General features: G+C 37.0%; 1 protein-coding gene across 7 annotated transcripts in view; it reads left to right on the top strand.

Moving 5' to 3' along the window:
- The window catches only part of GKAP1 (G kinase anchoring protein 1), a 28,027-nt gene that overhangs the window by 2,040 nt on the left and 11,337 nt on the right, over positions 1-14,650 (top strand). For 5 of the 7 annotated variants that reach the window (XM_054810477.1, XM_054810476.1, XM_054810478.1 and 2 more), the window contains 2 exons: positions 4,850-5,112; positions 7,245-7,388. In XM_054810477.1, the coding sequence (XP_054666452.1) occupies positions 4,900-5,112; positions 7,245-7,388 (357 nt within the window). In that variant the 5' untranslated portion in view covers positions 4,850-4,899. Of the gene's footprint in view, positions 1-928; positions 1,064-3,456; positions 3,475-4,849; positions 5,113-7,244; positions 7,389-14,650 lie in introns of those variants that run through there. The other 2 variants (XM_054810481.1, XM_054810482.1) reach the window with 2 other exon arrangements.

The following is a 14,650-nucleotide window of genomic DNA, read 5'->3' as shown; positions in this document are numbered from 1 at the left end:
TTAAAGATTTAGAGCAGTTTAATGCAGCTTTATAGCTTTTGATCAGATGGCATAAAACAAAAGCAATTTGAATGGAGAGAGCTTGTCCAACTGAGAGGACCTCCTGTAAATGCACCGATAAGGAAAAGTAGATTGAGCTTGCTGTGGTAAATGTATAAACAGGCAAAGATCAATACATAATGTGCAGAAGGTATGAAGGTTAGTTAGCGCCAGTAGGGAATGGACATGTTCCTTCATTTACAAATGTATATTGTGTATTTCAGTGTTATTTCAGTTTTACAAGCAAGTGCTGAAATCAGTCAATGCTTCAGGTGTTTGCTAAGAATGTATATTGATTGTAGATTATGATAAATACACATTTTAGTGGTAGGAACAAGTAGATTGTATTTGGGAAGAAGCTTTAGCATGACAATACCCTATTATCAAAGTTTTTAAAATCTGCATCTTTATTAGTGGTTTATTTGACAATGAAAGTGGTTAAATAGGAAATGGGTTATATTTTTAGGCTTTTCAGCATGTTTTCCTTGACATAGTAAAGCCTCACATTTAAAGCTATGTGGTTATTTCACAGGTGCTTAAAGGTGTACTACTGGCATCAGACTAGAGGTTCCTACATTGTGACGTACTGCTCACTTCTTAGGGATGGTTGAACGCTTGCCAGCTAAAGGGTAACTCATGCACATGTGCAAAGCTGCACGCAGGCCAGGAAGCTGCTGATGCTCAAACCAAATAAGCTTGTGGATGTGTGCTAAACTCTTATTAGTATGTGTATTGGACAGTTTACAATAGAGCTTTTAAAACTTTTGAAAGTATTTCAAAGGCTATTTCACCTGCACCAGGTGGGTAAATGCAAGCAACTGATGCAAAGGGGATTTCAAGTTAGGGTAACACCAGATGAGTGTGTTACTTTTATTACTGCAATCTTTGTTACATCAGGTCTGAAACAAGACTGAAGCTCTTCAGGGCATTGATGGATCTTCTGTTTCTGAATATACTTAGTACACTTCAAGGAGCTGAAGTTAAAAAGACACCTTTTCAGTCACGTCACAGTTAAACTTTTTAAGTACATCTCCTTGTTTATCAAGAACTTAGAGTAAGCACTTTTAGCTTGCAAATCACTGTATCATACATGCTAAAGTAATACATTATGTGTTTCATAAATAGGACCAACTTCTTTTGATTTAGTATCAAATTCCAAAATAATCCATTCATGTAGGCTGACATGATTTATAGATGAGTATGACCCAGAAATCAGTAGAGTGTCAATAAAATGACTACTTGCTAGCCATAACAAATCCTTTTATGTTGCCTTGAAGTTATATGGTGTATCCTGCTTATCCTATGTTGTTGATGCATCAGTCTGAATAATATGTCATTTTGGTTGTAGGAACTCTTCTCACAAACTTTATTGTTTGAAACAGATTGCAGAGGCAGTTGAACTAGTAGTCTGCTAGTGATTTACAAAACAGAAAGTTTTGAAACTGAGTCATTTATTGTTGCCACCTGTGTATCGATGCCATAGTGATGTTGCAACTTTGAAAGCCATTATCAGTGATCTTTTTATTAACATAAAAATGGAGGGTTAATAACTTTCTTGGTACATTAGAGAAAGTCTTCTCAGAACTGTATGACTAGCTCTAATGCATGACACACAGGGAAACAACTCCAAGTACTGATGTTTGTTTGCTAGGCTTTCTTTAAGTTGCGGTCTTACTTGAGATATTAATGAGCTCTGTAGATGCCCCAAGCACACTTTGCTTCCTTTTACTGCTCTTAGAGATTTTTGCTGTACTCCATATCGTAAGGAAAGGAATTGTCTTGCATTTAGATAGGCCGTGGCCATCTGACCGTTACGAATACATAACACTTCTCAGACTGCCAAACTCTGGAAACCACTGTAAAGGTTGATATGATTTTTCAGATCCTAGTTTGATCCATGGAATTACAAAACACACTATGGTATCTGAACTCTGTTTTTGTTTTGCATGATCAAAAAGCCACTTTGAGCACAGCCTCAAGCTCAAGAATGTCAATGCTTTAATTTTATAAGACTGTTCACACCTATAATAATGAAGAACAATACAAATTATAATTCTCCGTTAAAGGAAGAAAAAATCTTGTAAATGGGGTGGCAAGCACCTATGCTTAGCTGAAAGCTTTTGAGATCAATCCATTGGTTTCCTGTTGGGAGGGGAGTAAAATCTTGGAACTGAACTGTTAGGTACATGGTATCATTTGGCTGTCGTAATTGTAGTTGCAGTGTTAAAATGTGAACTATGGCATGGTGGTAGGCCCCCCGTGAATCACTGGGATCCATCTTAAGTGTTGCAGAAGTGGGATGATTAGATCCTGCTGTAATATAAATAGCTATATTGAAATGACCTACTAACTGACTTAGCAATAGTAACTGGTCTTCCAAACTTAACTGAAAAATAGTCTATAATCTCATGTATTTGCAGTTTCCTCTACAAGCTCTTTACTATCTTCTTTATTATTATTATTTTTTTCTATTCAGTGGAAACAAATGTAATTGAGGAATAAACTTCCATAAATTAATTTCATGTTGTTTCGTGTTGTATTTCAGGGAATTATAACAGCAGAATTCCATGAGTAGTACTTGCCTAATATGCTTGTCATCTGGGCACTTGATTGTGTGCCACCTATAGTCAGACAGGAAAAGTAAACCTGTTGTATTTTTGTTGTATTTGTTGAAAAGTGAGAGAGGAGTTTGCAGCCATATTTCCTAGTGATGTAGAGCTACAGCTGCTATGGCTGAGTCCAACCTCTTTTCATCTTTCTTTATCTGTTGTTCTAAAGTGACTAATAATTGTATCTTGATGATGTTTTCTCTGAAATTGTGTTTCCAAAGGATCACTGTAGCTTGAAAATATGAAATATTTTCAAATTGTATGGGCAAAAGGAAGTATTTTGCACTATTAGCAGCTGACAACTTAATAAAGACTGTGTTGTGCTGTTTATTTGTATGAAAACTCAAATATTTCACAGTAGATAGAGACTAGAAATGTCAAGCTTTTGGCATTTCTGGAGTCATCCTGTACTGCACTAATTTGCTTTAAGCCAAACACAGTACAGAGTTTACAAACTTGCAGCGTTAAGACTGTTGTAGTCTGGTGTAGTGCCAAGAGCACTATCCAGTATTGTAAGTTTGTGTTACAGCATGACAGAGCATTTCTGTCTGGTGCTGTTTTTCTGTGAAGATGTATCTGATCTTTTCTCTCAGTTTCAGGTTTCAATTTACTGCATGTTCAAGTAGTAAGAGCACAGCTTGATTGAGTATTAAAATGCATTTAAAAACATGTGTACAAACCCAGAAAAATCCAAACTTATGCTGTTATTGAATAATTTAAAGTGAGTAACAAGTACTAATTACTTATGGTGTTTTAGATGTGACTGATGTGGGGTTTTTAGATCTGTGGTTGTGGTCTGATGAGAGAGCCTGAACATCATCATCAGGTAGATTCAGAATTTGATATCAAGTTTGTTTTGTTTATAGGATACAACCAGCTTCATACGATCAGCTTAATTCTCTTTTTTTTGAGAGAAATAGAGTAGGGTAACTTTTGTATGAGAAGAATGCTGTTCACTGTAGCCTTTCTCTTTATAGTAAACTTAAATAAGGACAGTATTAGCTTACTTGCTCATTCTCATTCACCTCTGAGAAATGAAATGTAATACTTCTTTGTAATAATTCTTTTGGTTAATGGTCACAATGGTGACCATTTACCATAGCACTGGTAACATAGCATTGTTTCGTGTTGGTACATCTGAGTGTCTTTAGAGCACTCAGACAGGTTTGCCCTTGAGAAAGTCTGGAATTTAGTGATAAAAACAATCTCTTGAAATTTCTGTGGATTCTCATGTTCTTCTGTAATAGTAGTTAACAAGCAACACATTTGTAGACCATCTAAGCAGACATTCTGCTTATGTTCACACTTGCCAAACTGTAAGGATTTCTTTCAAAAAGGATGTGTTATTTCACTACACCTCTTTATTGTAGTACATAGCTAGATGTTTTCTATGAAACTTACAATCACTGATGAAATAACATCATTTTCAATCTTCTCTTAATTCACTAAACTTTGCATGGAAAAATTGCAAGTAGCCAAATATTCTTATGCCAAAAATTTCACTTTTACACTAGATAAATGATTTGTACTTTGGAATGGTGCCATGGGGATATACACATTGATTACAGCTACAGGGGGCAACAGAAGCCATAAGTGTGTTTCCCAATTCTGCCTCCCTACTCCCCTCATCCCGTATGTTGTGCTGTAAGAGCAGCTGAGCCTAATGTTTGAGAACAGTACTAGCCACAATGCTGGGCTTGCCTTGCTGTGGAGAAGACTGCTTGTTGAATTTCCAGTGGCTTGGGAACAAAACGATACTACTTGTAAAATAAGAAATAAGCCTGTTTACCCAAAACTGGAGCCTGCATATGCATAATACCTACTTGTTTTCTTTCTCAGACTGTATGTTTGTCAGGCTCCAGAGGTGGAATCTGAAACAGTTTTGCAGCACTACACTGTATTTTTTTAATTTTCTTTTCCTCCCCTCCAGATCATGAAGGCCAACTTGTTTCAGAGCCTTCTACTTGTTTTTTTCCATCAAACATCATCTCTCAGGAACAAATGTAGTAGCCTAATATAACTGTTGGTTTATAGATTATTCTTCCCTTTTGTTGTTCTCATTTGAATACTTAAGATAATACAGCTTAGTAAAAATATAAAGAAATAATACTGAGTTTTGGGGTTTTTTTAATACTAATCCTGTAACTAACAGATATGAATTACTGATTGTTTTCATTCTTATTTCTGTGCTAATTTCCTAGGAAACGTGATAACTAAAAAAAACCAGCTCAGTAGAATTTCCGATGTGGCAATGGCATCTACTGTAATCAGTTCAGTTCCTACCACTGCATCTCGTTTTGCTTTACTGCAAGTCGAAAGCGACACTGATTCGGAGCCTGGAAAAGGACGAAGTGGCCGAGGTGCCAGTAAATCTCAGGCTTCAGGGGGAAGATCATCTGCAAATGAGAAGAAAAGAAAGAAAAGGAGAAAAAAGAAAGAACAGCAGCAGAGTGAGGCCAATGAGGTAAAGGAATTGTGTTTTCAGTAGTGAGGGAGGGTTTTATAAATAATTTTTGCTGTCCCTGGCAAGTCATTGTTTTGGTTTTTTATGAAACAAATGCTATTTAGTCACTGAGACTACATTTTTTTCTTTCCTTTATTAAGAATTCTTATATAAACATAGGATACTCCCTACAAGTTGAAAATTTTGAATGAGAATAAATTGTTAGGTTTCACTTTTTTGATAGCACCACTTGAATAATTAATTTCTGATGAAGGGCATGACCTTTCTAAAAAGTGATTGATAAGAAACAACTTGTTTTCAGAGTTTTGTAGGTAGTTGGTTCTAGTTGCCTATTTGAACAGCCAGCATGTTAAAATTCAAAGGTGTTTTCAAGTTGTTTTTAGGAGATAGGCCTACCTACTCTGTCTGAAGAGCTTTAAAATCTGGTGTCCTAAGTTGTAATTTTCAGATTTATCCATCACTCCAGCCCCTTAATCTATTAAATCCACAGCGTTTTCTTTTTTCCCCATGTGTATTGGGAGTGGTGGGGTGGGGGGGTGGGCGGCAGAGTGAAGAACAGTGGTGATTTTCTGGCATTGGGATTCTTAAACCTCAGATGAAATGGCAATTAAGATGTGAAACTGAAAGAATTCTTCCAAGATTCTGGGAACTGGAATTCTAGATTGCTATGTCTAACAGCCAATCTGAGATAATCTTTCTGCCTGAAACTGCACACATCTCTTACCAAATTTCATATATTAAACAAACAAAACCCCCAAACCCATCTTTTATTTTAGTATCTATTAAACTGAAAATCTTTGAAATTTTAGTAGTTGCAGTAATGCTAAGTGAGTTTTTTATTTCCAGCTTTGATGCTGTTCTTTTATATTGAAGGTTAAGTTTTCAGTAAGCATACCCTGATGTTTCTTTATATCTATCTTAACATCATCAAAACTTTTTAATGCCATCAAAATAATTGTGTGTATGCATATGCATTGCATATATCTACAGAAATTAGTTTGCATGGAAATGATACTTATTCTTGTGACAGCAGAGAGGCAAGTAAGGGCTGACTCATTTTCTTCACCCCAGCATATACTATGTCTGTGGCTATATTCCACTGAAGGTATAAATCAGAATGGTCTGCACCAGTGTTCTTGCCAGCACTGTAATCTGAAGAAGGAACAAGGGGTTGTAGTGCTGGTGCAGGCAGCAAGAGAGACAGTAGCGAAGCAGAAGGCAGTATGGCAAGGGACTGTTTGTGGGGGGGAAGGAAAACAATTCTGAAGTATCTGCATTATTACCTGATTTTAAGTAACTTTAAGCTAAATTGAGCTGCCATTTTAAGAAGGAGTCATGGCACTGGATAAACACGCATTAAGGAGAACACTGTTACTGTACTTTGTTTCTCTTCATCTGATAATAGCTTCTTTCTCCCTTCCAGGAGCCTTTATATTAAGGAAATCCCTGTCTCTAAATTGATAGTAGATTGGTGCCTTTATTTTCACTCCAAGTAAGGACTGGAGTGTCAGTTAATGCTTAAGCTTGAGCAGTGAATGTCTTTGAGCTGCCAAATTTGCAGATTATTTGTTCACTATCAAATTTTATAATTATGTAAGGTATTTTTAAGATGGCACTGTTGTATCCATATGGTGCAGTGATTAAAAATAATTCTTAATGCAGGTTCTTAAAATGTCACCAACTTTAGATTGTTGACAAACTGTAAGGACTGTCTACATTGTTCTTTTTCTACCTGAACTTCTGGTTCCTCTGTTTGCTGATGCCAAATCTCTGTATACCACATTTTCTTTGGCATTATATTTAATTAGTCAGGTGTGAGCACACCGTAACACCTGATCCGGCATGAAATCTCTTGGAAAAAGTTATCTTTTCAGATTTGTTGAACGTACTTTCAGCTGGCAAAATATATTTATTTTTTCATTGTTTTGTTATGTGGCTGTGGTGTTTCAATCCACAGTTCTCCATAATTTACATTATAGTGTGTACCATAAATGATTAAACAAACTACAGAGTAAGGTAAAGCACATGCATGTGTATTTGCACTTGTGTCTGAATGCCTTTGTTAGTCCATTAAGGCTGTTTCTGTATGCTCGTCGATGTTTTGATTAATGTTAAAAATAACTGTTTTTCAGCTCAGAAACCTTGCTTTTAAAAAGATTCCTCAGAAATCCTCACATGGAGGCTGTCTGTCTCAGCATGAACGAAAGCTGCACACTGCATTGCAGAAGGACTCTCAGGAAGAAAATTGGCAGGAGTGGAGACAAAGAGATGAGCAGGTACAGCTTACTGTATTTAGCTGTCTTTGGCTTTCCTAAAATATGTTACACCATGAAGTTAAGTCTCATGGATAAAGAGAGATGGCTGGAGAGTAAGCAACAAAATACTGCCATACAGAAGGAAAGGTTTCAGTGGAAATTCAGGCCACATCTTCTGTCGAATATAGTTTAGAGCCAGTACATGCTGCTCTTTGCACACCTCATAGCTGGGCTGTGAATACTGGAGTGTGGTAAGAGGAATTTATATCATTTGGACAACAAGTAGAAATACAACCATGGAAGGATAGTGAAATGCTGTGGTGGGAGCAAAGCTGGGGATGTTTTGGTGGAGCAATATATGGATATACAGCCTGGATCCATAGTAAACCAAGCTTGGTAAGTTCTGTTAGGCATGAACTAACTAGTTGGTTTCTAAGTAAAAAAGGGCACTTGAACTCGGAGTGCTGACTGTCTCTTAGCACACTAGGGTAGTGTAAGAGCCTCTGCTTTTAATGTTAGAATATCTTTTTGGTAATAATACTGTTAGGAGGATTCATTAACACTTGAAGACTGAAAGAAAGATAAAGCAAAGACTGACTGTGCCAGTATGAAGGCAAATATAATGTTTTCACTGTGTTTCTTCTTGCCAAAGCTACCACAAACAGAAACTACACACTGAAATGCACTTAATCCAAAACAGTAAAATAATCTTCACCTTGAACAAATACAATAGTTTGCTATTCTTGTGATGTCAGTTAGGAATGGTACTTACAGTTGAAACTAGCCTTTTTGGTTCTTGACTTGAATTCAGCATTTAAAATACTCCTTTTTGACACTGAAGAATGTATAGTGAGTTTATTGCATGGTGTTTTAAAGTATATGAATGTTATGAATTGTTTGCAGTACTTCAACTATTTTAGGCCAAAATAGCATAGATGAACAAAGAAAGAATTTGGTTTAGTGCATTTTTTCAGATAGTGCTTAAAGAAATGTTTTGGTACACTTTTTTCTAGGTTCCTTTTAAATAATTTTCTGCTACATACACATTCACTGTGGATAATATTTTGACCTGTCTTGTTACGCTTGAAGATGCCCTTCAGAGCATTTTACTTTGCATAAACTTTTCCAAGGCAAATTGCTATTAAGTGACACCAACTGGAGTTGAAAAGTGTTTCATGAAGCTGTTGAACTTCTATGGTGGCATCTACTGGGATGTTATTTTATTTTACAGAGAAATTTTCAACTTATGTCTCACCAAAAAAGATGGTATTGAACTGCTTCTTGTTCTAATTAAGACATGATACAGAAAGCTATATTGATGAAGGACTGACATTTGCATACTGTCCTTGATTTTTGTGTGTTGCTACTGCTTTGGTATAGTGCCTCCTTAAACAGGGTATAGCCAAATACTTAACTTTCCAGGCTTCTTGATGGTTATCCTAGCAGTAGAGTAATGGCCTAATAATCCTCTTGAAATTTACAGGCCTAATTAACTTCAGAATTACTTTTTAATGTACAGATTTGCTTTGTTCAGTGCTTGCTGGTTTTTTTATTGTGTGGTGTGAAACTATTATTTCAGGTAAAAAATAATTTTATAGTGTAATTACTGGGTGGTGAAATGGTCAGACAAAGTAAACACAGTTATAAACAATAAATTCTTATTAATTTTGATCTTACTGACATAGGCTGTGAAGTTACCATAGGATTCTTTTATTTTAAAAATAACTTTAAAGCAATTACCATAATTGTAACATATGATAGTTATAGTTCAAAAGACATCTCTCTCCCATTTTTATGAGAAAAAGAAATAGCCAAATGCTGTCACAGTTCTTGAGGTTGAAGAATAGACTGTTTTGCAGCATAACTACATTCTGAACAGCTTTCTGTGGTCACAGTGGGCTGAGCATAAAGAATGGAGGTACAGTGTGGACTGTGACTATTTTTCCAACAAATCCTGTGTTAACTCTTCTTTTGCTACACTAAACATTTAGTGAAATGGTTGACACTGGTGTGATCACTATTAGAGTGCAGTGTTGATATTTTGTAAACATGAAATAATTAAACTTTGTTTCAAGTTATTGGTATGGCTTTGACAGTATAGGTTTTGAGGCAGCCATAAAGGTTACAGTGAAAATTTGTGGTTCATGAATGGTTTAAAGCATTGGGTTTTAGACTTCAAAGTGCCAAAGAACTGCTCAAACTGCTTCAAACTTACTTTTAACTTTACCCGGAAACTCTTAAAAATGTGAATATTGGAATCTGATGGAAAAATAAATTGCTACTTGTGATTCCTGTCTTAGAACAACAATCTAAATGTTTGCTATAGCTCAAAGTATATAATATGGAGTGCATGTCTCATTAGGATAAAATATGCATAATCAATACAATTATTTTTAAAACTGTTATTTCACTGTTTGTAGATGCTGCCCATGTATTACAGCACTGGCAGGCATTGAATTAGCTTTTTCTTGGTTTTTCTTATATGAGAGAGGAAAAAAGGACACGAGTGAAAATGGTGAGGAATTTATTTTAATTATGGTGTATGCATTTTTAGGCTCTTAAGGAGAATTACTGAATGCTCCTGCTGATTTCTGCAGTAGCCTACTAACATGGCAATAGAGGTCTTGTGACCCTGAAATAAAAATTAGGCATTAAAGGCCAGTGTCACACAAAGAACCACGAGCCTTCAGTCTTCACAGCTTTGTTTTATTATTTCTATTTGATATTATCACCAACAGTTTAGGTAATACCTTGTTCTATTGTCTGTAATCTTGTTGCTGAAATTGTCATAACAGTTCCATTTCATGATATGCATAGAAGGTTACTTTTTAAAGTAATGAGTTACAGTGTTTGCTTATCATTTGTTAAATTATTATTTGTTATGTTCTGTAAGACTAAAATTTGAAGAATCCATGGATAATTCTGATTTAAAGAATTGTGATCTTAAGGTAAATTTGATTACAGATGCCAGGTACAAGTATTAGAGACTTGATGCTTTGAGCATAGTAACGAGCGAAGAAAAGCACATACTTTGGAGTAGATCTGAAAGGCAAATCTGCTGAGCAGTAATGTCTAATGGGTCCGAGCACATGGAGTCAGAACTGATACATGACTGGGGGCTGCAGGTAGTTTTTCCTCACACTTGTTCAAAACATGGACCACTCGGTTGTATCCTTTAAACGACCCAGGAGGAGGTGGGGCAGGCACTTACCTAGATTCTGTTTAGTTTAATTCTTAAGTGACTTGAAATAAAATCTGGCTCCAAGCTGTTCTTTCCCTTCCTATGACTGTGCCAAAAGCATGACTGCAGGGTGATTTACATCTGCACCCGTTCCATCCCCTTGAAGCTGCCTTACTTTTATTGGGGGGTGTTGCATGGTACACGTGTATGCAGCGATTACCCTATTCAAGTCAGTGTCTCGGCCATTTAGCAGCAAGGTCCTGTATCTCTCAGCCCATTTATTGAGTTCTGACAGACAATGAAGCCTCACCTGGAGGGTGTTAAAGTCCTTATCAGCAGTTTCTCATGTACCAGTTTATTATCTCATGTTGTGGCTTTGCCCCAAGGGAAAGAGGAGGAGAATGAAAAAAAACCTTGTGGGTTGAGATAAAGGCAGTTTAATAGGATAACAAAGGAAAAGAATAACAATGGTAATAATAATAAAAACCCAAGTGATGCACAGATGTAATTGGTCACCACAATGGAAGGAGAAAAACCTAAACAATAACCTGATACCAAGTCTGTTTCCCAGCAGCAATCCCACCTTCCGGCTCGCTTCCCCAGTTATATCCGTAGCATGATGTTCTACAGTAGGAAATGTCCTTTTAGCCAGTCTGGGTCAGCTGTCCTGGCTGTACTGTCCCTGCTTCTTGTGCACCTGGCAGGGCGTGGGAAGCTGGAAAGTCCTTGACTTGGTGTACAACTACCCAGCCACAACTGAAAGCAGATGTTGTGTGTTATCAACATTATTCTCATATTAAATCTGAAACACAGCACTCTACTAGCTACTAAAAGAAAATGATCTCAGCCGAAACCAGGACATATCATTACCACCCCTTCAGGAATATACACTCAATAGGGTCTATGTATAACTTTTTAAGAACAAGTTGTTTACTAAACACAGATACAGAGAAAAAGGTAAAGAGAGAGAAGCCGTGCTTATGTTAGTGTGGTATGGGTTAAAGGAAGAATCAGTTAAACTATCTTAAAGCCCACAATAGCATCACACTTAAGATTAGCAGGAGATGGTAGTTAAAACTTACAGGAGGTCCCTGTAGGAGGAAGAAGAGGTAAAGTATTCTTTTGAGATGAAGGTAGGTAGCGTTGGAAGCTTATGAAAAATATTATTTTTGTTCTGGGAATTCAAGGGACTAGCTGCAAACTGGATTCAACAGACTTGACAATGGCATTGAAAACAAACAAAATGGCATTGAAAGGTTTGACAGATTACCTTGTTTAGTCAAGGCTGCATCAAATGTCAATAAGTGGTTTTAACTGTTCTGCTGTCCCTGTGTTGTTTTTTCATGAAGTCGTGCTGACTGTATTGTAAGATTTAATAAAAGCATCTGTTCTCTGAGTTGGAGAGACTGATTCACAGGAAGGTTCAAGCTGCAAATGGCATGTGCTTGTCTGAGAGGGGAGACATGAGTTTGAATTCTTCATATTCAGAAGGCATGAAGTCCTAGCCTCTCAGTTCCACAGTTTCACTTGTCCCATAGTACAATATTGACAACGAAGAGGTAAATTTTAAATGGTACACTGCAAGGGGTGGTGATATTCAGGACTGAGTGAGAAAATGTGTCTCCCTGCTTCCACAGAGGTCAGCTCCACAAAGAGCATCTCCCAGTTCATGACGAGTTCCTCTCTTCATATTTACCCTCCGAATTACCATACTACCTGGCACTTCCCTTTTAAAGGATTGTCAACATTTTTCTTAACTATGGAGCTATTATGTAAATAACACGGTCTTTATTCAGCAAAGCTTTTAAGAGAGTCACTGGAAGAGCTTTGTGCCTGGATCTTAATTTCTTAGAACTATTAGGTGTAATCCAGAGCTTGCCTATTGGTTTTGCATTTCCAGTATCTAAGCAAAGGAACCCATGGCTTCTAGATTTTTGGATAGGTTTAAGTGATAGTGAGCCTATAGCTATCTATCCAGAGACAGTCAGGCTATGCATGGAAGCTGTACTGAATGTGCTTGGGAAACTATGGAGGAGATGACTGGCTTTGGGAGTATTCAGGTCTAAAGCTCTCAACTCTGCTGCGGCTTAGAAATAGCGACCTTTGTATCGCCAGCTTCAAACACGCAAGACTTGCCCTGAATTGAATGACTGCTAGGTAAGTAAATTATGGTAGGGTTCTTGTTATACTAGAGATCACAAAATGCAATTTTTGTGCAGTTTAATAATTATAACAACATTGTGGAACTACTAATCCTTGATAATTATTTAGGAGCTTGTGTGCTAAATTAGCACTTTCGAACACACAATGGTAAAAATCCTAAGTTCATCTTTCTTGTGAATTTACCTTATTTTTGTGTGTTAATTGTTCTCTTTTTGGTAATCTGTCTTTTTAATCCCTATTTTCTCATTTTTAATCATGTTTGGGGTTTTCAGCATAGTAGACTACAAGGCCTAATTTTTGGTAGATAACTGTGATTGTTAGATTGGATTCAACTGTTGTGGGCAGAAACATTTAATTGATTTTTGGGGAATTTCAGTCAATTTATTGTCAGTTATCAAACCTCAGATTACTGATTCTGATAGAAAAGCACTTAAGTAAATAAGCACCACTGCAAACCCCCTCTTTTCCCCTCTTTGTTTGCCAAACCCCTCCCTGCAGGTGGTGCAGGAGATGGGGGTCTTTCTGTCAAGGCCCCTCCACTGGTAGCTCTCTGGTGAAGGTCGGCCCTGCTGGCCATTGCTCAGGTGGCTGCCCTGCTCCCACCCCACCGCCCATGCTTGCAGCCCTTTGGGGTTCCGAGGCGCCTCCAGCCTGGCTTCTGCCGTGGGTCCATGGTGCTTCCATGCCTCCTCTGCTACAAAAACCTTGCCAGTGAGGCCCAGTGCATTTCAGTCAATGCTAAGCTTGAACCACAAACCAAATACACAGCTAGGAATGACAGCACCCTGAAGTCAGTAGCAATTTGTGCTGAAAGCACTATTTTACTTTGTTTCAAATAACCGCTGAAAAAGGGCTGGTTTACTGTGGCAAAAACTAGAAGCCATTCTTTGGTTTTCTCTGATGCGAGACTGATTGTATGAATTGTTGAACAAACAGTTAGGAAGAATGTGTGTGCTTTTACACTATATAATAAATCACTTTCAGGCACATGTGAAGCATATGAGAACTTGTAAGGTTCCTATAGACAAAAAAGCTAGTGTACATTCATGTAGCCCAGTTTGAGCAATGTGCATTAAGACCACTTAAGTAATTTATTCACTTTAACAGCTGTTGGAGTTTATGCTGGAATGAATGAAAAGGACCTAAATTTGAAATTCAGAGAACAAGAAAATGATGGTTAAAGTAATTATTTTTGCTAACTAATATTTCAGTAAGGATGTAAAAAGGAGAGAGCTATGATGAAGAATAAGACTTCCATTTGGCAACACATCACAGAGGGGACTGCAGTGATTCATTTAGACAGTAGACATAAAAGGAACAGAGTTCTGCATTCGGAACAACTTAATCTTGATTAACTTTGCTGTAAACAGTAACATAGGTTATTAGCTGTTACACATTTGGATTATCCACTATCTACCTTGAATATAGCATATATATTCTCTAGGTAAATGTCTTATTTTAGCTCCATTGAACTGTTGCTGGTATTGGTCTTCTCAATTCAATCCTTCAGCCTTTTATGCCGGAGCTGGACTTTACTGCACTTTCCTATTTTTCCTATAACACAAGAAAAAAAGAGATACCCCATCCTTCATTCCTGTTGTGTTGTTCCTAGTTCTTTTTCTTAATAGCTCACACCTAGAAAGCTTAACATGTTCTTTGCATCTCCCAAGAAGACTCACATACTTCCTTTTCTGAGACAAGGAAGAGAAAACATCTTGAAATAATTCAGGCTTTCTCAGTTCTGCTCTCCTTTTAAGAAAAAAAATAAAGTGCACTTCACCTATCTTTTCTACACAATGGATGAGCACTTAGACTTTCTGGTGGTCTGCAGTTACCATTTTCAATCTTTAACATTCTCTGGTTTTCATGTTTCAGCCTAAAAATAAAGAAAAAAGAAATCTCATGTAAACAAATCATCAAGGTGATAACTGTATTACAT

Source organism: Grus americana, chromosome Z (genome assembly GCF_028858705.1).
Source record: "Grus americana isolate bGruAme1 chromosome Z, bGruAme1.mat, whole genome shotgun sequence".
Lineage (NCBI taxonomy): Eukaryota > Metazoa > Chordata > Aves > Gruiformes > Gruidae > Grus > Grus americana.
The sequence above is the reverse complement of the archived record's forward strand: the minus strand, read 5'-3'. Positions and strand labels throughout refer to the sequence as shown.